Source organism: Procambarus clarkii, chromosome 27, assembly GCF_040958095.1.
Source record: "Procambarus clarkii isolate CNS0578487 chromosome 27, FALCON_Pclarkii_2.0, whole genome shotgun sequence".
NCBI classification, from domain to species: domain Eukaryota; kingdom Metazoa; phylum Arthropoda; class Malacostraca; order Decapoda; family Cambaridae; genus Procambarus; species Procambarus clarkii.
Window position 1 is genome coordinate 28,147,303 of NC_091176.1, and position 27,490 is coordinate 28,174,792.

The 27,490-nt window shown below is 34.9% G+C and overlaps 1 protein-coding gene across 2 annotated transcripts; it reads right to left on the reverse strand.

The window, feature by feature from the left end:
* Positions 1-487: 487 nt before the first annotated feature.
* On the reverse strand, positions 488-25,617 carry ALiX (programmed cell death 6-interacting protein-like protein AliX). Of its 2 annotated transcripts, XM_045749073.2 has the most exons (11): positions 25,342-25,617; positions 22,169-22,287; positions 21,771-21,898; positions 18,550-18,703; positions 16,090-16,268; positions 12,262-12,450; positions 7,627-7,944; positions 6,073-6,266; positions 5,384-5,582; positions 4,462-4,614; positions 488-3,121 (listed from the first exon to the last, which is right to left on the reverse strand). In XM_045749073.2, the coding sequence occupies exons 1-11, from the start codon at positions 25,551-25,553 to the stop codon at positions 2,393-2,395; spliced, it is 2,574 nt and encodes an 857-aa protein (XP_045605029.2). In that variant the 5' UTR covers positions 25,554-25,617; the 3' UTR covers positions 488-2,392. The 2 variants fall into 2 exon arrangements, with proteins under 2 accessions (XP_045605029.2, XP_045605030.2); XM_045749074.2 differs by lacking the exons at positions 22,169-22,287; positions 25,342-25,617 and adding an exon at positions 19,433-19,581.
* Positions 25,618-27,490: the final 1,873 nt, after the last annotated feature.

Consider the following 27,490-nt stretch of genomic DNA (forward strand, 5'->3'; position numbering starts at 1 on the left):
TGCTTACTTAAAAATAACTTAATTTCCTCAGACACTTGTGCTCTGATCAGCCTTTGATTAAACATTGCTGACTGCCATGTTTTGGTCCATCATTTACTCTGTCAGTACCTGCTCATTAGAAGTAATTTTGAATACTTAGGGTGGGTAAACAAGGAAATGTCAAGTAAGTAATTATCAAAAGAAGGCACCAAGCCGGGAAGAAATGGCAAGTAAGCAAACATAAAAAGATGCATACCTGGCGAGGGTTTCGGGAGTTCTTCTACTCCCCAAGCCCGACCTAGGGCCAGGCTCGACACCAAGCCAGGAAGACTATTTAGCACATTTGTGTCAAGTATCCCTCAGGATGCCAATGCAAGAGCAAAGAAACAAAATGAGTGATGTCAAAGGCATTGGATTCACCAAAGACTAGTGTAGGACAAATGAAGAAAATTGTATTTTAAATTTTCTAAAAAAGTTTATACAATGTTCAAGGCATGGAAAGCATAAATATTTTAAATATTTATTTATAATCAAGGCATTGGAAGTACGTGAAAACTTATCGAACCTCTGAATAATAGAAGAAAAAAAAAGAAATTTTCATTGCTTATAACTTTTAGATTAATCCAAAGAAAATTTGTTATATACTGTATTTTTATTGTATTCCATATTTATATAAAATAGTAATCAACTGCAAATTAAAAGAATATTTTGTGATTACATCTTCAAACTGAAAAAAGCAAACATTTTCATAACTATTTACATAATCGATTAGGTCACTACTGCTCATGCATCCCACAACACTTCAGAGAAAAACAGTTAAGGCATTGTGACCTTATAACACTTTGTCACAAGGGACCACAAAGTTTTGCCCTACAAGGAAACTAGGCTTTAAATAAAATATAAACAACAAAACATTACTGTGTTTCTTTCTAGAGCATGAAAATACATGCTACTGAGAGAGCACAAATAACTGCCAACAAAAATTAAACCTTAACAGCATATACTGAGATTTACTGGCAAAATAAGATTATATCAAACATGTTATGCTATAAGAGTGGATGATTATCATGGGTTTCATATCAACCACAATCTAAATAAGGTTGTGTGGTTTACATATGCATATGTAAATATATTGCTAGGTATACCAGTATTTATAAGAATCTATGTACAAACATGTAAACAGGTGAAATTATAATTGCATACAATTTAGTGCTTGTGTGAATGTAAGCACTGTGTGCGTGTGGCTGTGTTCATATATTTTGGGTTCTATACATATGCATACAGGACAAACACACTACATTATTTATATTAAGAACCGTTTAAAATTTTCCTGTAACAAAAATAACTGCAGAAATGGACTAAGCAAACCACTGATCAAGTATATGCAAAGCCTTAGATTGCCCCTTTTGACTGGACAATTTCAGCTAAAGCATAAATGCATCAGTCAAGCAGCAAGATCCAATATATTTAACAATTCTAAAACTGTCTGATATGGGTACAAGCACAGTACAGCACTGCATAATTCATAAACAATATTCTTATGATTGAGTAAAACCAACTTTCCTTTTGAGAACAAATCAAAACAAGTGTTCATAGATTGAAGAAAAGAAATATTCTAATTTAAAAATACTACATCAACATTATACTTGGTGGCGGCATTAATAATACCAAAACAGTCAAACTTGCATAAAAAAACTAAACTACAAATAAGCAGGCTATAGAAACAAGACAATGCCTCACATCGACTAACTACACAACTTCAAAAAACAGAACTTGCACAGATGCTTAACAAATAAATCCAGTTAAAAAAATATAATAATTTTTTTCCATAGGCACTTTCTCTGAATATTATACTGGTCACTAGATTTCTTTAAACAGAAGTAACTGAATATGTTTAATTTTCTAAATACTGTAGTAATTTCAATAACTATCTGGTTTCAGACCCACACAACTCCATCCCAGTTTAATCAGCAATGGAATGTCTGACATTACTATCAAGTGGTTGTTAAGTATCACTAAATAGTTATATATCTAATTCAGATTGCTGGTGCCCTCTAAGCCATACCTGTACATGTATAATTTAATATCAATGTTAAAGTGACCAAAAAGTTCCCAAATTCAAATTTTTAAAGAAATTTGCATTTCATAGGCAAGTTGGGATACAATTTTCCTGTATAAATTTCAAACACTGGTGTGCTTACCAATATTTTTTTTTTTTTGATCTTGTGCATAAAAATAGCAAGATTTTCCTCTAGTTGGTAAAAAGCAAAAAAAAAACAGATTATTGCAAGAAGCTTAACCTATCTGGCCTTAATGCCTTCAAGCTGTTTACCTCATACTGCAATTAACACATCAGTTATGCCAACACGTAAACAAAAATGGATTTGCAATGGAAAGTGGACTATTGTACCTTTTAAGGTTGTGACCATGGCTGCTGTTGAGGCTGCTGGTGAGGTGGGAATGGATAATTGGTATATGGCTGCTGTGGATATGGAGGAGCAGGATAACCCCCAGGATAGCCAACTGGCTGCTGAGGCTGCTGCTGAAAATATGGGTTATACCCCTGAGGCATGGGTGTGTAAACCGGGTAACTCTGGTATATGTATCCTTGTGGAGCAGGCATCCCTGCTGGAGTGACTGGGTAAGGCAGATTTCCTGGTTGAGGAGTACCATACGATGGATGTGCTCCGGTTTGTGTAGGTGGAGCTAAAGGTGCGCCAGCAGCCAAAGGTGCTCCCTGGTAAGGGTTGGCAGCAGGTGGGGGTGGGCGTGGTGGAGCAGATTTCTGTGCACTTTGAGCCTCTTGGTGATGTGCTGGAGGATTTGGTGCAGAACCAACATTTTGATTGGCTAATCCCTGAGTCAGATCGCGCATTAATTCTTCCTTTTCTGTGCGTCGTGCAAAACAGAAGTCATTAATTTTACTCTGGAAGTTAACTAGCAACTGCGTGAGGTCATTATAAAACTTGGTGCCTTCAGTGAGATTGCTCCTCAACTCATTGAAGTTGTCATACGCAGCAGCTAATTTCATGAGCATTGCTTCACGTTCTCCTCCAACACCTGTGGCAGCTTTGCAGAAATCGGCATGAGCTTCCTGAATGTTTTTAACCAAACCTTCTTGACGCTCCACACTTTCTTTCACCTGTGATTCATGAAGGATAAATTAATAATGGAATTAGTACTTAAATTCCCTACATTACATTCCCTTAACAGAATGAATTACTCAATATGGGTGAATTGACAAATCATGTGTTACATAAAAGCATTCTAATAACTTTATCAAACAAGCTAATTGCCAAATGTTTATTTTTAGCAAGAAAAATACTGAATACAGTTCAACCACATGAAGAGCTTAAGAAACATTTAAGGTTAGTGTATTTCTATTAAACTATGTGTAATGACTATAGGGTGGTAAAATATGGGCAGAAGTTGCCTGTACTTTAACAGGACAACAGGAACTACGTGCATGTTGTTATCCTTGGACAACAACATGCACTTAGTGTTTTACTGTACTGTTTTGTTAGTAGGTCAATGTAGAGAAATCCCCTTCACTGGCTTGGAGAAAAATTAGTCTCACACTGCAGCTGGCACTTACTTTAAACACACAATAAATATACCTAATCTAACCAAATATACCCAAATTATTTCATCACAAATCAAGTGTAATATGAAATAATACAATGATGTGGAGAAAGTATACATGACTGGGAGTCATATTCCCTTTCACCCCCCTCTCAAAATGACTCTTGTTAGCCTCACCTCTGCTGCATTTCCCTATGTTTTTACATAAACTATTCACATTATTTTATCTTACATAAATGCACGACTTTGCATGTTCGTGTGCAAATAACATTGGAAATTGTAACAAGTGATAAAGCACCTTTGATCTTTGGTGGAATGACTGTGCAGGTGGGATATATCAACACGGGGAAATATTGTCAGAAGAACAATATTTACCTTACGACAGCTCAAGCCCAAAATAAATTTATGAATATTTATATTCACAATACACAAACAATGATTTAGGTAACAGTTATAAAAAATATTTGTAATGTACTGCATAAATGTCACTGTTTTGCTTGCCTTTTTGGAGCACAGGCTGGTCTTAACCCAGTGGTTAAGAAGACCAGAATATGGATGAAACACGCAGTACAATACTAAGCCTTTCACATCATACTGTCACTACCCAAGAAGCTGCATAAACTACACACAGCCAGTGTCCAGCTGGTTGTATTTACGTTACTGAAATGTTTTTGTTACCTCTTCAACTGCGACTACTTTTCCTTTTACTGGCAAATGCTATGATTTCCTTCCTTTGCATTTTAATATTCAAAAAGAGTTCTAGTGCCAGTGTCAATACTCCTCTGCCAAATGTTTGCCAACCAAAACATGCACTACTTTCTCTAATTATCCTGAATGACATACTGCATAGTATAGTACCATATTCATTTTAAGATGAAAATAACATTTATAGCATCATACCTGCTTCTGTAGGGGCCCAAACACACGTCCCAAACTCTCGGTTGAAATGGCTGGTTCATTAATAGTTCCATCTTGAGAAAGAGCATTAAGGAAGACATCCTTCATGTCTATTGTGGCACTCTTTAATTCACACTCTATAACGTCTCTTTCAGCCTAAAGAACATAATGGCAATTACATTTTTATTAAATATATTTTTTTTTTACTTTCAAAGAGGGGTCAGGATATAGCAGCCTAGAAGAAATAACAGGACAAATAAGAACATAAAAAGATGCAATCTGTTCACCACATTTTCCAAACTACATCAGGCATCACATTAAAAAAAACACTGCGACAAGCTAGCAGTAAATCTACAGCAGGACCCCACCACTTCATACAATCAGGTGTAAAGCACTTCTTGTGCATTGTCATTGATAATCCACATGAAACATTTACCCAAACTGATCCCATAGTTGTCTTGATCCATATCACCTCATGCACGCGTCACAAAAATATCATTACTGCCTTACACTCACTGACTCGTACAACATACCAATCTTCTTCTTATTCTTCTAAATATAATTTCAAAAACACTGTTAAACTCCTGAGCCTTAAAGTACAAGGGACTTCATTATTTTAAGTGCATGAACTGCAGCATACTCCACATGATATGTTTTACCACATGGAGCAGAGCAGTCAGGTTATGAAGTGTTTCCTCTGCTGTTAAACTATTTAATTCTTTGAAGACATTTGTGATTTTGCTTTAAAAAAAAAAAAAAAAAAAAAAAAAAAAAAAAAAAAAAAATCGAAGTGCATAGTCATGCCAGTTGATATGTTAAAAAAAATACCTGCTAGTTTTAATTCCCATACAGTATTCAAATAGATAAAAAACCAGCAGTAAAACACTAAACATGTAACAGTATTGTAATGCAACATGGAACTTACTTTCAGAGTTTCGACATCTTCCATAAGTTGTTTGAGCTTCTGAATAGCTGGGTTGCTGCCATTGGTGCTTGCTCCAGCAGTAGGCAAGGATGCGGCCAAATTTTCTGGCCCACTTGACAAGAGCTCCATGCCTTCTTTGTGGGCATCGTACTTTTCACGGATAGTACTATCGGCAGCAACCGCAGTTTCAATAACCTTTCTGTATATTGCACAAGGTTAACAAGTACATTTAAAAGTGCACAAAACAATGTGCTCATCAGAAGAGCACACAATTATACACTGTAATAAAAGTTGACCACAAAACTGTTTTTGTTCATCACTTACTAGAAGTGTCAGAATTTGGCTGGAGCATTACAGTGGCAACTCTCAACATTTGGACCATATTCTTTTGGACCCAATATAAAATTGTGAATACTTTCTAAATAACCAAAAATATAGACATCAAATTTTTAAAACCTTATTATAGCAAATGATACAAATGCAAGAGAGATTAATGGATGGGTAAAAAGGGAATGTTATAGACATGAAATTCAAAATTTAGTAGTATCATAGGTAAACAAGTACTGACTGTACTCTGACCCCTTCAAGGTAGCAAGGCCCCCCAGCCCCCCCCCCCCTCAGTTTCAAACTCATTGCTCAGTTTCACATTTCCAGATAGTAATAATGCAAAAAATAATCAGGTCATATACCTATATTTCTGTGCATTAGCTTGGAATGTTCCAGTAAGCTTGTCAGATGGTGTCCGTGACCATCGTTCCTTGAACTGGGATCGCAATTGAGCGTCAGAATCACTCTCTTCTTTAAGCTGCCTTTCGCATTCCTCAAGAAGTTCTCTATTACGAGTCAAAAGATCAGGCAGGTCTGTGATCATTTTGTTAAGAGCCTGGAGGAAAAAAAAAAAAAGATTGAAACTTGCATTTTGTCAGTATCAATAAAATTGGTAGAACAGGGGAGGTAATTTGCTCTAACAGAACTGTCCAAGATTTTTCATCACAGCAACATTCATGGAAGTTCCCAGAGGATTGTTGTAGGTACATCAGCATTTCTACCACCTTAGATAGATGATGCGCTATATCCTCACTAAGTAGCCTTTAAATCATTTATTAATAAAGCTCTACAATTTTTAATAAAATACAGCATTTAAGGAATTACTGGCTTACAGTATGAAAAAATACACACACATTGCCTTGATAAAAACACAGTAAAGTAGTGAATAAAGTACTACATGTACAGACGGGGTCAAGAGAAACTGGCCAAAATATTTATTGCTGTAAAACTCGCATAAAAGGAAGGAACACAAGATAGCCTTATTAAAACCTTATTAGTTATCTTTCAACATCTAGGAAATTAACTTATTTTTGTCACTAACTATACGAAGTTAAATGCTTCAGCTGCAGCATAAATATTTTAATTATACTAATTTAATAGTCTCACTTTTCGTATCTGGTATAAAACTGTTTACTTATCCTCATGCCAGTGTATCAAGATTGGAAAAAATGCAGGTTTATATTAAAACATTATATCAAGTTAAATAGCTTAGTGGGGGCGAGACATGGTAAGAGGAGCAAAAGTGCCATGAACATTATCAATACAAACTGCAGGAGCCAGTAACAAGTGTTGAAGATCAAAATGACATGACCAGTGTTAACATTAATGCCGAGGCACAGCAGCGTCAATGTAACGAACCACAATGGAAATGAGACAAGTGTACAGAAACATAGCATGGTAGAAAAACAATAAACATCAGGCAAATACTGATTTTTTTTTTACCTCAAATGTATAAACTTGCAAATATTAATATGAAGGGAATATGCAAATATAGTAATAATAGTGCAAAATACAGATTGTCTCAAAAATGCTTAAATATGCATAGGAAGGCAACTTTTAAAAATAAATTTTAGATACTTTTTATTCTATACAATGCAAGCTCTAAACTGACAATAGATTTTATTATCTAACTTGCGTATAGAGCCCACAGGAAATTAAATAGATTATAAAGTCTCAGTACTGTATTAAATTGTCCATGACGATTTGAAATTAAAAAATTATTTTTATAGGTGGATATTAAAAAATAAGCATTTAAGAGAAATTTATAATAGTTCGTTGAAATACAGAACAGCAGTAGATTGACATTACAAGAGTAAGCAAAATATTAATTAAAAGCTTAATATCTAGGAATAAGTTGGTATTAGTACTGGACAAAACAAAAAGATGAAAAACAAAACAAAAAAAACATGCTATACCTCACAGCCTCCAGCTTCAACTACACCAGCAGACTTGTCACGTACAGACTGTGGAACCTTCTCTCCACCAACATCTTCAATGGCAGCAGGCAAGTTGAGAGATGCCAAGATTGAATTCAACAGCTGTGTGCTTTCACGAAGTTTACCAATTTCTCCTGTCACTATTTCCTGCTTGCGTGTGTCATAACTTACAAGAGCTTGCTGAACTCCAACTGGTACTAAAGATTCAAACAGATCTGTGAAACTAGAACTGAATCTTTCTGGGACTGGAGTTGGTTTAGCAACAGGAGCCTTACCAATTCCTTGAAGTGTTTTGACCTGGAACAAAATAAAAACTTATACAAAAGCTCTAAATAATTCAATAAATTATTCAATAAATACACTAACAATTTAACAGCATAAATATTCATAATTAAATTTAACTGAAAATCTTTTTGATTCAAGGCTGCCTAAATGAATAGAGAAATATATACAGTAGATGCATGCAAGTAAAAACAAATGGCATATTTTAAGACAGTACAGAATAATGTTAATAATAATAAAAGAAATAACGGATTTCCAGTTCTAAGATAGAATGTTTTCCTTGTGATTTGCATGTTAAACCAGACCATTAGCTATTTTATCAAGATCTTACCAGAATAAATATGATGCATTCCAAAAAAAAAAAAAAAAAAAATTACAAAAAATTAACACATTCATATGTAATTTATTAACGATTGCATCATTAACCCTTAGAGCACAAATCATGTACAGTATATACGTTTTACAGTATTGCGCAAGATTTAATTGTCCCGTGGCTATATAAGGGTTCACATCAGTTTCCTCAGGACTCCAGTAAACAAACGCCATTGAAAAAAAAAATCATGGGCACTATTTGTGTGTGTAAAGGCTTCGGTATTAAATGAGCATGCAGCAAGAGCTAACAGCGCGACTGTTCAACTTGTGACCACAGCATCGCTTAAAAATTTCAAAATATGTATTTAACCGCTATATATTTTGCTATAAACATGATGTTCAGATATCAATGAACACAATGCTGTTTATGACGTTCACAGCATTAGGCAGGCAGCCACAGCACTCTGCCATTGTTAGGTCAATCTAAGCATCTTTAAACATCTAAATCTCTTCCCTTTGCCACAGGAAGAGGGGAATAGACCCAAAAAGAATGGATAAACCCTTTTTTTTCAATACAGTATTCAAAATGCCTATTGTATGATAACCAAACCACACATCAGAAGATGGAGAAGCAACGGCATTTTGGTCCGTCCAGGACCATAATAAAGTCGTATGCAAGGCATACGGTCCAGATAATGGTCCAGGACGGACAAACTTATTTCTCCATCTTCTGATGTGTGGTTTGGTCATCATATCTTCAGCCACGTTATTGTGACTCGTCTGCCTACTGTATATTGTGGAAAGATGCATTTTATCATTCATGTGATTTTTCAGAACAGATCTAGCCAAATTAAGTCTGAACTACTAAGGAACATTGTATGAAGTATTTTAAGCGAATGTATTAAAGTTAAAATATTCCTTTACATGTAATTATTCAATACTTCCTGCCAGCAAGCCAAGCTTTATATTTCTTGCTCACTCCATTTACATATGGGCAAGTCATAATTAGATTGAAAATTTTTATAATCCACTCTTCAAATCAAAGACATTTTAAATTTCTTTTGTGGCATGTAGTATTGAATATACATAGAAAATATTCAAGATAGTGAAGAATTTATTTAAAGCAAGGCAACTAGTATGACTAGTTGATACCTGGTTGATGGGGTTCTGGGAGTTCTACTCCCCAAGCACGGCCCGAGGCCAGGCTTGACTTGTGAGTTTGGTCCACCAGGCCACCAGTGTTTGCAGCGGCCCGCAGGCCCACATATATACCACAGCCCGGTTGGTCCAGCACCCCTTGAAGAAAGTGATCGTTTTCTTTTGAAGATGTCCACGGTAGTTCAGGCAATATTTCTTATGCTCAGTGGGAGGATGTTGAACAACCATGGACCTCTGATGTTTATACAGTGTTCTCCGATTGTGCCTATGGCACCCTGCTCTTCACTGGTTCTATTCTGCATTTTCTTCCATATCGTTCACTCCAGTATGTTGTTATTTTACTGTGTAGATTCGGTACGTGACCCTCTAGTATCTTCCATGTGTATATTATTTGATCTCTCTTTCTCCCTCTTGTTTTCTTTCTAGTGGAGGACATTTGGAGAGCTTTGAGACGATCCAACCAAACAATTTAGGTGCTTTATTCCGTCTATATACGCCGTATATGTTCTCTGTATTCCCTCTATTTCAGCAATCTCTTCTGCTCTGAAGGGGAAAGCAAGTACTGAGCAGTACTCATGGGAAAGCACAAGTGATTGGTATAGTGCAACCATTGTGATGGGATCCCTGGATTTGAAAGTTCTCGTAATCCATCCCATCATTTTTCTGGCCGACGCAATATTTGCTAGGTTATGCTCCCTAAACGTTAGGTCGTCAGACATCATTATTCTGAAATCCTTTACATGTTGCTTTCCTACTATGGGCACATTTGATTGTTTTTTGTACCCTGTATTATGTTTAAGGTCTTCATTTTTACCATACCCGAGTACCTGGAATTTATCACTGTTAAACATCATGTTTTCTGTTGCCCAGTCGAAAACTTTATTTCTGTCTATAAACATCTGTTTGAAGTTTTTCAATGTCTTCAGCCGAGGTAATTTTCATGCTGATTTTTTGTCATCTGCAAAGGATGATATGAAGCTGTGACTAGTATTTTTGTTTATCTGATACAAGAATAAGGAAAAGCAGTGGTGAAAGGACTGTACCCTGAGGTACAGAGCTTTTAACTGCGCTTGGACTCGATTTTATATGATTTACTGTTATTAGTTGTGTTCTGTTTGACAGAAAACGAAGTATCCAGCGTCCTACTTTACCAGTTATTCCCATCGACCTCATTTTGTGTGCTATCACTCCATGGTCACATTTATCAAAAGCCTTTGTGAGGTCCGTGTATACCACATCAGCATTCAGTTTTTCTTCTAATGACTCGGTGACTTTGTTGAAGTGATCAAGTAGCTGTGAGAGGCACGATCTTCCCACTCAAAATCCATGTTGGCCTGGGTTGTGAAGGCCATTGGTCTTCATGAAATTGGTGACCTGACTCCTAATCACACTCACAAATACTTTTATTATGTGGGACATTAGTGCAACTGGTCTATAATTCTTTGCCAATGCTTTGCTCCCTCCCTTGTGTAGAGGGGCTATGTCTTCTACTTTAAGTACATCTGGTATCTCCATGTCCAAGCTCTTCCTCCACACTATACCAAGTGTCTACACTACTGGCAGCTTGCATTTCTTTATAAATATTGAATTCCATGAATCTGGACCCGGAGCCGAGTGCATGGGCATGTTTTCAATTTCTCTTTCAAAATCTAGTACGCTTGTGTACTAAATTTGTAGTTGTATTTACAACTTGATTTGATCAGTTGTATTTACAGGGGTTTGGATATCACGCATAAGGAAATTGTCTGGATCTTCCACTTTCGTGTTTATTGGAGTGCTAAACATGTCCTCATACTGCTTTTTTAGGATTTCACTAATTTCTTTATCATCCTCCGTGTATGAACCTTCACTCATACGAATAGGTCCAATACTGGCAGGGGATTTTGCTTTTGATTTTGGATATGTGAAGAAGTATTTTGGATTTTTCTTTATTTCCTGAATTGCTTTCTGTTCTAACTGTCTTTCTTCAGTCCGATATGAGCGTTCCAATTTCCACTCGATTTCCTCAATTTCCCTATTTAAATTCTTCCTTCTTTGATGGGAAAGTCGTGTCTGCTCAAGCATTTCCGTTATTTTTTTCGTTCTTTTATAGTCATCTGTGTTCTCTTTCTACGTTGGGACCTTTTTCTAGCTTTCCTCAAAGGAACATGTTTCAGACAGACTTAATACTCTTCCAAAGTCAGTTTTTCAATTCCTTCTGTAGGATTTGCATTACTTAGAACAATTTCCCATGGAATGTTTGTATGTTCCCAGTTTATTTTCTCCGTCTATCGTTTTATTATTAAAATTGAATTTACTGAATAACCCCTCTCGCTTAATCAACGAGAGGGGTTTTACACGCAATTATGTCTGTGCTATCAGAATATAAATGGTCTATTCTGAGTATTGATGGTCGTTTGGACTTCAATGAGACTGTGATCCGAGTATGTGGTATCTGATATTGTAATGTCCCTGACTATGTCATCATTGTTTGTAAAGACCAGATCTAGAATATTTTCATTTCTCGTCGACTCTGGTATCTGCTGGTTGAATGAAAATATGTCACAGAATCTAAGCAGTTCTCTAATCTGTGGTTGGTTATGTCCCAATAGATTTCCTGGTATAATATTGTTTGCTATAATAGTAGGTTAGTTAATAGTAAGTAGTGGCTTGCTAGTAATAACTAGCTTGCAACTAGTAATAACTATCTAGCAACTAATGACAAATAATTATAACAATCAATGAACATGGCAATTTTTGATTGTAAATATGACATGCTAATTATTAAGCAAGCATATATATATATATATATATATATATATATATATATATATATATATATATATATATATATATTATATATATATACACACAGTATCTTACATCTGGGATTCTCTCATGATAAATGAAATCATTGTCCTTTACAGCTTCGTCAAGGGAACGCTGAGCTCTACCAAGATGGACTTCAAACAGAGTAGCATCTCCAGAGCGTGTCTGCGCAGTCTTAAATAATTCAACAGCATGCCTCAAGCGAGCAATCTCTTCTCCTACAGTCTTATTGCTGTTACAGACCTGGATTAAAGAAAATTATTAATAACAGAAACCATTGTAATACTTGTGCACTTGCATTTATCTACCAGACAACTGTAATTTTATAAAACTAATAACTATTCAATTAATCATGATTTGTGAAAGAAAATCCAAAACGGTTTAAGGAATCAAACCATGTTTTAACAATATAAATGCCATAAATTAATTAATTATTAATATATATATATATTTATTTATATATATTTAAATAAATAAATTGTTAAAATTTATTTATTTAAATTTATATATATATATATATATATGACAATGTCAGACCACGAAGGAAAAATGAAACAGGAAATTTCCTTAAGTACTTTCGTATATTAAATACATCTTCAGACATCTTTAATATACGAAAGTACTTAAGGAAATTTCCTGTTTCATTTTTCCTTCGTGGTCTGACATTGTCACATTCTTAATCACGTGTTTATTTTCGTGATATACACATATATATATATATATATATATATATATATATATATATATATATATATATATATATATATATATATATATATATATATATATATAAATTTAGATAAATATATAAATAAATTTAGATAAATATATAAATAAATTTAAATAAATTTAAATAAATAAATAAATTTAAATAAATAAATAAATAAATTTAAATAAATAAATAAATAAATTTAAATAAATAAATAAATAAATTTAAATAAATAAATAAATAAATTTAAATAAATAAATAAATAAATTTAAATAAATAAATAAATAAATTTAAATAAATAAATAAATAAATTTAAATAAATAAATAAATAAATTTAAATAAATAAATAAATAAATTTAAATAAATAAATAAATAAATTTAAATAAATAAATAAATAAATTTAAATAAATAAATAAATAAATTTAAATAAATAAATAAATAAATTTAAATAAATAAATAAATAAATTTAAATAAATAAATAAATAAATTTAAATAAATAAATAAATAAATTTAAATAAATAAATAAATTTAAATAAATAAATAAATAAATTTAAATAAATAAATAAATAAATTTAAATAAATAAATAAATAAATTTAAATAAATAAAGAAATAAATTTAAATAAATAAATAAATTTAAATAAATAAATAAATAAATTTAAATAAATAAATTTAAATAAATAAATTTAAATAAATAAATAAATTTAAATAAATAAATTTAAATAAATAAATTTAAATAAATATATAAATAAATTTAAATATATATATATATATATATATTTAAATTTATTTATATATTTAAATTTATTTATATATTTAAATTTATTTATATATTTATTTAAATTTATTTATTTATTTAAATTTATTTATTTATTTAAATTTATTTATTTATTTAAATTTATTTATTTATTTAAATTAATTTATTTATTTAAATTTATTTATTTATTTAAATTTATAATTATAAATTATAAATTTAATATTTAAATTTATTTATTTATATTTATTTATTTATTTAAATGTATTTATTTATTTAAATTTATTTATTTAAATTTATTTATTTATTTAAATTTATTTATTTATTTATTTAAATTTATTTAAATTTATTTATTTAAATTTATATAAATTTATTTATTTAAATTTATATAAATTTATTTATTTAAATTTATATAAATTTATTTATTTAAATTTATTTATTTATTTATTTCAAATGATTACATCCAAATGACAATAGGCAATTTTAAACAGATTCCCTGTACAGATCAGATTGGCACAATATACTTTAAAATATAAACTAATAATTTCACAATTTTTTAAATTCTTGCAATCATGTTAGCAGATATTTGTATACTGTATATAAATATTTCACTGAACTTGTACTATAGCATAGATGGTACCATACTGCTAATATACTCACCTAGTTATGCTTGCAGGGGTTGAGCTCTGGCTCTTTGGTCCTGCCTCTCAACTGTCAATCAACTGGTGTACAGATTCCTGATGGAGCCTACTGGGCTCCATCATATCTACATTTGAAACTGTGTATGGAGTCTACCTCCACCACATCATTGCCTAATGCATTCCATCTGTTAACTACTCTGACACTGAAAAAATTCTTTCTAAAGTCCCTGTGGCTCATTTGGGTACTCAGTTTCCACCTGTGTCCCCTTGTTCGAGTACCCCCCGTGTTAAACAATCTATCTTTGTTTACCCTGTTGATTCCTCTGAGAATTTTGTAGGTAGTGATTATGTCTCCCCGAGCTCTCCTATCTTCCAGCGACATTAGATTCATTTCATGCAGCCTTTCCTCATAACTCATGCCTCCTAGTTCTGGGACTAGCCTAGTGGCATACCTTTGAACTTTTTCCAGCTTTGTCTTGTTCTTGACAAGGTACGGGCTCCATGCTGGGGCCGTGTACTCCAGGATTGGTCTTACATATGCGGTATATAAAGTTCTAAATGATTCCTTGCACAGGTTCCTGAAGGCAGTTCTGATGTTAGCCAGCCTCACATATGCCACCGATGTTATTCTTTTTCTGTGGGCTTCTGGAGACAGGTTTGGTGTGATATCAACTCCTAGATCTTTCTCTCTGTCCATTTCATGGAGGACTTCACCTCCCATTCAGTATCCTGTTTCTGGCCTCCTGTTTTCACTGCCTAGTTCCATTACCTTAATTTGCTTGGGTTGAACTGTAGCAGCCATTTGTTGGACCATTCACTCAGCTTATCTAGATCATCTTGTAGCCTCATATTATCTTCCTCCGTTTTAATCCTCCTTGTCATTTTTGCATCATCAGCAAACATTGAGAGGAACGAGTCCATTCCCTCTGGGAATAGACTTGTTCTATTGTTGAATAATGTATGTAGCATTTTGTGGCTGGCCCAGCAATACTATCAATGGGTACATCCATACAAGTGATCTTCTCCTGTGCTGATGTGTTTACTCATATTTCAATGCAATTTCCATGATATTTAATTATATTGAGCATCTTTGCTAATGGTATAAACAAACAATTCAAGGAATCTGGCCCAGGAGCCAAGGGACTTGTCCAACCTTTAACTTCTTGGGTGGATTGAGTATCCCCCCAAAATACATCTCTTGATCTCACTGGTAAACAAGAATTCTATAGAACCGACACCTTACTCCTTCTCTAGAGATCTCCATTAGGGAGATGTACATAATAGCTATGTATCTCATGTAGGCTCTAACACACAAACCTTTTACTCTTACGTTCTAACTCATCAGGGAGATTGCCAGGTCAAGGATCAAGCCTTGCCCTTCAGGAAGATAAAGAGGGGGTAGGGATCAGGCTTTCATTTTTGGCTGGAAGGCCATGGCAGAGAAGGTGGAAGCAGTAGATGTAATGGACTGTGTGAGGTCACTGTTCATGGTGAGCTAATAGACAGGGGTTGAAGGCAGAACGAGGAGAACAGTGTCAGAGGCATGCATCAGCTACAGAAGAGTGAAATATATTTGACTCCCTATAGACTACTACAATAAAAATAATTGCTTGGTATACACGATATATTTTGTAACTGGCTCCATCATCACATTTATATAGGTTGGAGATTAGATCTAGAAAAATGTGAACCAATTCTTAGATGGGTTAAAAACAGCAGTTGGTTGACAATGCCTAGTCTATAAATGCAATGTGTATAAACAACAGTTAACAACATTTACCCTACTCTGATGATACTCTGCAAGAGCATGGTATCCTGCTTGTTTGCCAGCTACACGAGGTATCCAGTCACGATCCCAAAGACTCTTCAAAGTCTCTCTCTGGAGATGCTTAAGAGCATCTCCAAACATCTCTTCACATTGTGAGCAGAGTTTTGCCACCACAACATCCTTCATTCGGTCTGAAAAAATTTAGAATATTAAAAGAATTATCTGAAAAATTATTTTATTTATCACTCACTACACACTTAGCATATTTGGGAGGGGAGGGGGGTGGGGATGGAAATCACTAACACTTTCGTCCTCCAGGGACGGAGTTGACATCCACAAACAACTCTACGGATGTCCGGCGGGGACGCATGTGGTGTCCAAAATTAAATGTTAAAATTCCATTTTTTATCCGATTATTATGGGGATTTTTTTTAAACTTTGCACCAACTTCTTCCAATTTTCTGTTATGGCCTATGTGGCATCAAGGCCCTGCCTGCCGCCGTAGACTCTGTTATTGTCCGAAACCTTGTGACCGCTGCGGCCTTCCCGTACGTCCAACACGTGTACCTGTTCCGGCTATTTTTCCTCAGCTATATTTGTTACTGGCTTTATACACTCTACATTAACTCCAAGATGGATAGTGATCAAGAACTGTGTCATTCCAGAAAGAAAGCAGTGAAAGAAACACATCTGAGGGAGAAGCTAAGTAGTGTTCACCAAAAGAACAGAAAAGTGAAACACACCAACAAAATTCAAGGCTTTAGTTGACAAATTTTCTGACCTTGATCTTGAAAGTGACAAAAGTGTCAATGATGTAAATAGTGAGGGGATTGAAACTGCAGGCGAGGATGAAATTGAAAGCAAGGGGAGTGATGATTCTGACGATACTGCCAGTCACACGTGCAGGGCCTGCTATTAGAACTCGTACCGCACGTACCCCACGCACCAGTTCTAGTGAAGCTTGGTCTACTGACAACACTGCACCATTTGTAGGCAGTTTTACTGGAACACCAGACTTGACTGTACCAGTACCGAGCACTCCTCTCCAATTTTTAGTTATTTATTACACAAGATTTGTTGAAATTTATGGCACACGAAAAACTTTTAAGCATCACAAAGCATGTCCAATACTGCTAACTCAATAAGTGGGATGAAGTGAGTAAGAGAGTTTGCCAGATATTTGGGACTGAATGTTGATTGGCATTATGAAGTTGCCAACGATGAGAATGTACTGTACTGGCAAACAGGTAAATTGTGGCATGTACCTTCTTTCAATTCTTTTATGACTGCAAACCAATACGAATTGATTTCAAAGTATTTTCATACTTATAACAATAATGCCATTCCCAAAGACAATCAAGACTAATAAAAGTTGAAACATTCATGGAATATCTCACAAAAATCCAAAACATTATTCATTCCTCAGAAAAATGTGTGGATGAAGGCACAGTGTCATGGAGAGGCCGTCTAGCTTTCAAGGTTTATAATCCAAATAAACAAAACAGGTATGAAGTAAAGCTGTACATGCTTTAGATTGCTAACCATTTGATACCAGAATGAACGACGTAGCATGAAAATTGAGGTGAGAAAACTGAACAGAGTATACTCATTTTAGTGTGGGGTGTGCAGATGGGTGCGTACTCATGGGTAACACACTGCGGACTTTCTAGTTTGCTGTGGGTAGTGCACTTGTTTATTTTTATTTTATATGCACATATTCCTTTAGAGAATTCTACTGTGAACAATTTGATGCCAAAATGAATGATGTAACACAAAAATTTATGTGGGGAAACTGAAAAGAGTACACATATTTCAGTGCGGGCACGTGCTCAAAATATGCTACACTACAAATATGCATACATAAAATATTACTGAATATAATATGCTACATTCATGAATGCTTTGTATGTGCAAGCAACCAGTTGTACATAGAATTACACCTCATCAGTGGAATACAAAAACATGCTACCAAATAGCATCCAAATAAAAAAAAAACTATGATCACCATATGCAAAATTATGAGAGGACAACTTGTCACAGCTGCAGACAAGGAGTCAGCAGCCTTCGAGTAACCTTCAAGACATCTCTCCTAAGCTGTCCAAGGCAAATGTTGAAAAAAAAGGTTGAGGAATAATAGCCATGTTCCATACTGTGGAGACATGCCATTCGAAAAATAGCACTACCTAGAAACAAAAATTGTTACATAGTGAATTTGCATTATAGTTTTATTTAAGTAGCGAGCTTTACTTGGGAAGATCAATTTTGTTGGGCAAGAAATTTTTGTAGTCAGACAAACAAAATTTCATGTCATGTCCATTTTTCTAAATTTATACCCGAACCCAGAATGTATAAAAATAGATATTCAATTACATATACAATATACACTCGCTCGTGTATAGAATAATAAAAGGAACTACAACAAAAACAGACTTCAAATGAAAAATTGATTCTTTGGAAGAAATTCACCAATACCTTTGATAGCCTTGATAGTAATGACTTCCTGAGCTTGAGCTACACACATGTCAGCCAAGGCAGCCAAGGTCTCAGGCTGAAGATCTGGAGTTGGCTCTTGTTGTATTGATGAATGGACAATGCCTTTTAAATAATTTAAAACTCCAGCTGCACTCTGAAAACAAAAATATACAACCTTCTTATATAACTTAAAATTTTGAAATTATAATTGTATATCAACATATAAATAATCTTTTATAACCTCCACTACCATCCACTGTGATTGTAAGGCAGGGGAAATTGCAAGGAGATTCAATTCTATTACTGTTATCCAATGGTAACCCGTCAGGACAGAACAGTCTTACGGGATAGCTAGTAAGGACCTTAACGAGGGATTCGGAAGACTGGTCCTGTGATTGTTCTGATTTCTCATATATATAACAGGGAACAGAAGTTGGTGCATGCAAACAAATTAAAGCCATTTTACCCTAAGGAGTTACACTTGCCCCATGCAGAGTTAAATCATAATGATAGTGAAGATACAATAGAGGACGAAAATGATCCTCTGCTTCAGTTGTTGAGTGGACATGTTCAACCTACACATGCCATGCAGACAAGATCCAAAACTAGGCTCAACCCTCCCTAGTTCACCAAATAGAATAATAGAACTGAACAATGTGAGAAGCCATTTTTGGCAATTGGAAAGTAGCTTTGAATGTAAATGTCATGGATACATCGAGTGAAAATGTTGACAAATTGCAAGATGAAGTGTAGACTAAGATGAATGTAGAATGAATAGTTTGATAGACTAATGAGTATACGAAAGAACTTTAGGGAAGCATGAGAATACTAGTTTAACCTTTCCACTGTGTATTGGGCAAGTGAACGCAGATCTCACACACACCTGTGAGTGACGAGACATGTGGAAATTGTACAAAGTCTGCATATGTTTGGTCGAGTGTCCCGCTATCAGATATGTCTAATGATATTGGCCTTTATTTGCTAAACTTGCAAAGCCATCAGCACCCAGGTAACATGTCACCTGCTCCCATCCTGCAAATACCCAGACAGTTATGTGGAATGATTTTCAATGTTCATTCAATGTTAATGGTGGTAATTTAATCATTTGTAATAACAATAGGGTCTTCTCCAATAAACATGGAAATAATGGACAATATAGACTTGAGTGACAGGAAATGCATTCCTTGAAGGTGGAAGTATGTGCAGTTGGTGGGTTGACTAGTCACTCTTACATGTAATTATGTACATGCATACTGTATATTAAAGTATAACTGCTAGATTTTTGTCAAATTTTCCCATGATCTATACAAATTCTGCCACTTACCAAAGAATAAAAAAATTTAATTTTCTATACATTTTTTTTTTTATTTTAGGGTCCAGGCAAAGACTACCACACTTAAATAAGAACTTGTAATTTCTGCATAATCTCCTTATGGTTGTATATAACTAGTCTTAAATAATTTATACTCTTTATAATCATTAGGTTTAAGAGAAAGCAATTTACACTATCCTCTAAAGGCAAGTTGTGTGTGATCGAAATTTTTCAAAAATGGCTAGTCTGCTGTATCAAGGATTTTGGTATGGGTGCGAGTACAGTCATCTATATAAGGAAACGTAAAGATCAGTACTGTACATGAAATACATTGCTACTAATGAGAGCGCAAGCACTAGTAGAAGATGTAATAGAAAAACTTTTGAACACTGCAGAGACTGCACAGTTAGACGAGGCTGTGTATAAACCAGTGAAGCCTCAGCTGCTATTAGTCGAAAATGACCTTGTCAAGTGTTACGACCCTGGGTTCCTTAGTTGGAAACCAGAGGTCAAGTTGAGCTCTAAATAATTATTATACATTAATTGATAGAACTGCCGATGCATTTTTGTTCCTATCTTCCTTGCCAGACGTAAGACGAATCTTGTTTCTCACAGAGCATTAAGACACTGGGCTTGTTGATTATTAAATATCGAACTAGTTATCAGCTATGTTTAGAAATGATGCAAGTACTGTAACTAGTAAAGAAGGCCTGAGTAAATTTGGAATGATGGCTGCTGTACGATTAGCTAAGTATCCGACTGGCAGTGATCAGAGTGAGGGAGCATAGAGAGGCTGCTTCTCTCTTCTCTGGACTACTGAGGTTGAGTCAACACCTCTCCTGTGTGGCTCTGTTTCCTCCTCTTCCTACTCCTCTCTTCCCTTACCCCATGCTGGGGTATTTTTCAGTCAAGTTAATTTGTATTAAGGTATCGTGCTACTAGCTAGGCATGCGTGTTAATTATTAAGTATTGTGTAGTATAAGCCAGTGTTTTGGGCATACCTAAGTGTTTGTTGTGACTAGGGTACCACATGGGGCTTAACTACCCCAGGCTGCTTCAAGCCTTCGAGTTCTTTTCAAGTAGACTTTACCCTAGCTTGTCCCAAGTGTAAATCTTGTATCCTGTCTATGTGGACCAAGGTAGTTAATGTAAGATAGTGTGGTAAAGTAATTACTGTTATTATAGTAATGTATATGGGGGGTTAACAGGGTTTAATAAATGTTAGTTTTTGAGGTGTATCCATTAATCCTGTTGCAGGGGTGTAGATTATTGTATTCTTGACAGCAGATCTGTTTCTAAAACCTTGAAACATTAACAGGAATCTATGTTCCTTGGGGGGCCAGGCCTATCTACTCCACTATTTTTTATACATCTTGATTCTAGCTGTTGGCCCTTCTCATTAATACTCTATACCCCCTATAACAAGTAAGCAAAATTCATAATATCAAGCTCATGTACAGTAGCAATTTAAGTGTTGTGTTAGATTAGGTTAAGTAGAAATAATGAATGAACAATATTGAAGCTCCTTACCAAGAAAGCTAATTTTGAGATTTGTTAATAAATTATTTGAGTACTGCACGTATAGTAAGATCCTCCCTAACCATGTAAATTTATGTTTATTTTTGGACTTTCCCAGTAAAAAAGTTAGTAAACACTCAGAGAGGGTGAAACCCATATGATTCGAGAGTAGCAAGTATACACAAGTTCAAACCTTGATTATTTGTTAAAATTCAACAAATTTCTCACACCCAGGAGGTAGCCTCCAAATAAATGCCAATCGTTTGACAAATAATTATTAAAATGAGAAGTTAATTCTTAGCAAGTGGAGGTAAAAATAAATCAACTTTACAGGATAAGCAACTCAATAACTACAACCCTAGGTCATTCATGACATGTAAAAATATCATACCTGAAAGAGTTTGGCAGCCAATTTGAGAGCCTCATCAGAATCAGAGTTCTGTGCTGCAGCTACCTGACTTTGAAGGGCAGCAATGTTGTACAGAACACACACCTTCTCATAGGATAATGATGCCACAGCTTTGAAGAAAAGAAAATTTGTAAGAAAACATTGTATGCCTTTAGATATTATACAGTATTACATCAAAACCTACTATAGTATTATTGGCTCATGATGTTTTAATCTTAAAAAAAAAAAAAAAAAAAAAATATTACAGCATATTAAAAGTCTTTTAAAATGAGTCAAAAAAGACACTTTCATGCATTACATTAAACAATTTAATTTGCAAGCAAAACTTAAAAGAATAAAAAAAAATTCAAGCTTCACATGCAAAAAAATAAAGAACATACTTAGGCTTATACGACCACCAAAAATGGAGCCTCTGTCAAATGCATCTTTCCACTTGAATGGTATCTGAATCTCTGCTGCAGGAATCTTGGACTCCAGGGCAACAATTTGGTCATAATACCTATCAAAACAAAATCAAGATAGAAAACTCTGCTGTAATTTTAAATTTCACTTCAACATCCTGTTTTCAACATCTTAGAAACATTGCTCAATATCAAATACAGTACTCAAATGCAATAATCAAATACATACAGCATGTTAGGAAAATACAATACAGTACATAGTTTTCAATCTGCTCATATTATTCTTGCCACTTTGGATTCGGCATCATTAATTGTATGAATGGTAACATGCCACACAGTGATTGTATTCATAATACCAGCTTAAACGTCTGCTTAGTTGCATGCAAATACCAATGTATACATGAAATGAAGATGCATGCACACATTCCTCATTCTCTTCCAAGCAATCAATGCTCACTATGCTGCAGCTACTAACTTTTGTATAGCATTTTTTTAATATAATTATGGAAATAAAATATAAAATTAAACCATGAGCATTATGACCATTATGCACTGAAGTTGTTCAAAAATAACAAGACCAAAATTAATAAAATATTTGCATAATAACTAGCTTTCTTAAGTTACACCAGTACGTTTATAAACAATGTAATAGAAAAATTCACTGGAGCTCCGAGGGGACGCGAACCCACGATCAAAACATTGCCAGCCGCATACTCTACCACTGTCCCACCACTGAATTGTTGAAAGTCAACCAGATTTCTACAGAAATCACAAGAAGTCTGGAGGCCCCTCCTGAAGCCAGTCCAAGTTTTACATATGCCCCCTTCCCCTCCCTCCAAGCATTTTGGTGAAGGCAAAGTGGTTCAACACCATACATGCTAATTTCAGGTACACACAGAAAATCACACGAATGTGATATATATTTTTATAATTTGTGTAAATGTGTTCTTGTAAAATGATGCATTTGTATGTAAAAATGTAAAAAAAAAGAAAAGAAAAAACAGCTTTTTTTCATATGCACTAGGGGATCCAGGTGAAGGGGAGCGAGGACTTCAAGTCAGATGGCTCATGGGTAACAATTTTGCCGACTCGCCAAGTAGGGAAAGTAGCACCTATATTGCCGGTTAATCTGTTTCTGACATAGCTCAAAGAAAGAGTATTGCAACCCACTACTTTACGCTAATCCATCTGATAACGTCCAGAAGTATTTAAAACACGGATAAGAAACACCAAATTGTGATTTGATAACACTAATGCTACCGATACACGATAACCTCATCACACAGACCAAGTAGTTTATACTAAGTAGTTATGCAATAGTTAAACCAAGTAGACACTAATTAAAATATTTTTTTCATGTGTTTACATTAATTTTATTATTATATTCACACATGTACTGTATTATGACCATAATTAAATTTTTAAACTAGGCAATAATAACTAAAATAAACTATTATCCAGTGAATTACCTGCATCTTGAGATTTAAAAATTCATAAGGAGGTGGGGAAGGATAGCATAATCAGATCTAAGCTACATTTCTAATACACTGGCAGCCCTATTTGGTGCGGCACTTTTATTTTCGACAATGAATTTGTAACACTTTATGTACATCTAGATAGGTTAAACTTTATTGTCCTTTTCTCAGCATACATAGACCTTTAACATTATAAATTTAGGCCTGTGGCAATGTTCGATACATTCCGGGCCCTAAATTTATTTACTAGTGCTTACAGCAGATCTACAAATTGTGGTATTACAAAAGCTTCCATTGCTGATCCCAATGGAACACATTGCGGTGGTTAAAGTATTCACCACAAATCTCTTATATTATAAATCATAAGAAACCAAAGCAATCACAGAAATTCTGTAAATGTGAACCATGCTAAACCATCCATAACACAAGAATTGTGAAGAAACCGAGTCAAGTCTGTATTTCAAGTCATCACACAAACTCAATACCTGTACAGTACATGTTATGTATTTAAAACAAAACGGTCATAATAACCAAAATTTAACATTTAAAATAATACACAAGAGCTACACACATTCCCATGTGATCGTTAGATTATGTTGGAATACTTGATACTTTGACCATTTTGTTGTACAATATACTGTACTTGTATAACAATGCATGATGAGTTTGCTGGAAAGTGCAACAAGTTAACTAAATTCATTATGTGTACTGTACTCTTAATAAAACAATGAACCTTCTCTTCCACACACCATCTTTTTTTTTTTTTTTTTTGCAATAAGGCTTTGAAATAAGAGCTGGACCAATAAAAAAAATACCATGCACAGGGATTATCACTACGAATGCTACAATTACTACAAACCTATTCCATGGAACCATCTCCTTGGGGACTTGACCAGAAAGAGATTTTTGCCTCTTACAGCAACTAATGTAGAGGAGCCCACATTCAAAATACCCACCAGCAGGAGTGTTTTTCCCTAACAAGCCATTCCAAGTGCTGACTGGAGGAGGTAGTGCACAAGGGAGCTGCACGGCACAGGAGCAAGACAGCAAAAGACAACCACACCTCCGAGAGACTACAATTACATTAGAAAGAACTTTTACAGTGTTAGTAGTTAGTAAATGGAATGAACTAGGAAGTGATGTGGTGGAGGCTGACTCCATACACAGTTTCAAATGTAGATATGATAAGAGCTCAAGAAGCTCGGGAACCTGTATACTAGTAGATTGACGATTGATAGAGGTGGGACCAAAGAATCAAAGCTCAACCCCCACAAGCACAACTAGGCGAGTACAATTTGTTTGTACACCAGGCAGTTGTCGGGACATTCTTCTTGCCATTATCTCTGGACCTTACCAGTCATCCACCCCTCCACTTAATTAACTACTTCAGGGGCTTAGTGCAGCTACTTACAAGACCCACAAAGACTTCAGACTCAAGGCGGGCTTCTCTGTCTTTAAGTAATCTTAAATCGCCTCGGGCAGGAGCTATATTAACCCTAGTGAGGATGCACCTCTACAGTACAATATATAACAATTTGACCAAAGCCCTTACAAAACTATCTATTGCTATACTGACATATTAAGATGCCATGCCCCCAAACAATTATAAATTCCATATAACACATAGCGCTACACAAGACGGCCCAAGTGAGTGGAGAGTTGCTTTGTCCCCCTAACCTGTAGAGTGTGTCCAGGGATGATTCATGGTGATCCAACGTCCTGCACACAGCCAATGTCCTCAGCTTCGCAAGCTCATTAATGGCACCTATGTAACTCTCCTGCTCCGCCGTCTGGTAGCGTGACGTTATTAGATTCTTCAGAGGCTTCAAAATGTCAATGTCAGAGGCTTTCTTGAGCGGTAGGCCCAGAGTTTCAGCAGTGACCGACATCCTGGAGAGCTACGAGGACAGGCTGGTCACAATCTTTCATATGAGCATGACGTCACAGCCTAAACAACTAGAGGTAGACTCGCTCCACATTTTATTAAGTTCAATTGGCATTTAAACCAATATATTTGGTCATTTTAACTTATAATATGTATGCTTCTTGATAATACTAATATACAGAACAATTTAAAATTATAAAGGTATTTGATTTATGATTTATATTAATTTTGTGATGCATACAGAGCTACTTCATGAGCCTTATGGAGTCACCAAATACATGTGTCATTTCCGAAGGATGTCTTCCAGTTATTTGTCATTGGTTTCAAAGAATATAAGATGGCATATAAATATGTTATTTATGTCAAGCAAATATTGTGTGCCAGATGGAAAACACTACATTTTGGCAAGGTTCATATTAGTTATCTATGCTGCTTGTATTATCACTTTGTAACTGATAAAACATTCTACATAGTCTATTGAACTTCCCATCAGTTCTCATCAGTAAAAGAGGAAGTTGTTATCAATCACTCTACTAATAGGTTAACAATAAACACACCTATATATTCTTTGTCCTTCAACATGCCAGCTACAATTCCAATTGTTTTTACGTGCGCTGCTGTCTTCTTCCATTTGTATTCACGTAACATATATGCCGGTACAATTATTCAAATTCTGTAAAACATGTATAGAAAACAAGAATACGCTTGCCTAATTTAGTTGCTTTTGTACACTTCGTCCATATATTTATTACTTACTTCCCCTTAGATGTACTAAACACTGTCTCACGTATATATGGTAGGTGTTTTGGGAAAGATTTACATGTGCCTTTATTGGTAGGACGTGCGCCTTTGTTCAGTTTATTTTTATCGCTGTCTGGTCGGTACCCGTTTGCTAGATTTTGTGAATGAGAATTTAACTTAAACACAATTAAAACGAGCTCAACAATAGATGTACATAAACATTATTAAGGCTGCAGGAGGCTATATGTCAGGCCAAGCCTTGAACCTGCACACGGTGGGCGGGGTATTAATTGCATAATGGTGACGTGGAATTTCGCGACTGCTTACCATCCATATATCCTAATGCATTTACTCCTTACACCTAGAGATATTGAAAGTATTTTAATGAAAAATTACTGACCATGAGATGCAGAGATCAAAGACGGGCATCAAGCACCTTTCGTCATTAAGGACATCATCAGCACGTTAAACTAATTGTGTTAAGAAAATTATGATATATAAACAGAATATTGAAATCTTAAATGGCAGCAATGTTTTGGCATTCACGGCTTCGGCAGGTAGGCGGTTCCGAGGGTTTATAACTCTATATATTGGTGAAGAAGTATCTCATGTTTGCTGTCATGCGGTTTGTTGAGCTTGAATCCGTTGCTCCTTGTTCGTATTACATCTGACCTTTTGAAGAAGTGGTCTGGACTAATATCCTCCAAGTTGTTCAATATTTAAACGCTTCGGTTAGATCATCCTGTCATGTCTGGTTTGCAGTGTTGTTAGCCCTTGGGGCCCCTCAACCATATGAGAGTTGACATCAAATCAAATCAAATCAAAATTAATTCAGGAATTAGTTCATGAATGATTTTAGTCGCCTGCGATGATGAACTATCTCCAAAGTTGATATGTCTTTCTGAAGATGAGGTCTCAATGCTTGGATACAATTATCCAAGTGGGAGTGTATTAGAGATACAGTTGAATAACTAACTACCTTCTTTTCCCTGAAATCAAAGTTACGTCTAACTATTCCTAGTATGTGCATGTTTTTTGCTTTGATTTTGTTTTTTACTGCATCTCCCACTTGTGAAACGTTTAGTGACCTGTGGTTTCTGACTCCAAGGTCCTTTTCTTCATCAATCTGCTGCAAAGTAATGTTGTTGATTTGGTACCAGTCAGTCCACAAATGTGGTGATCTTACTGATGTTAACAACT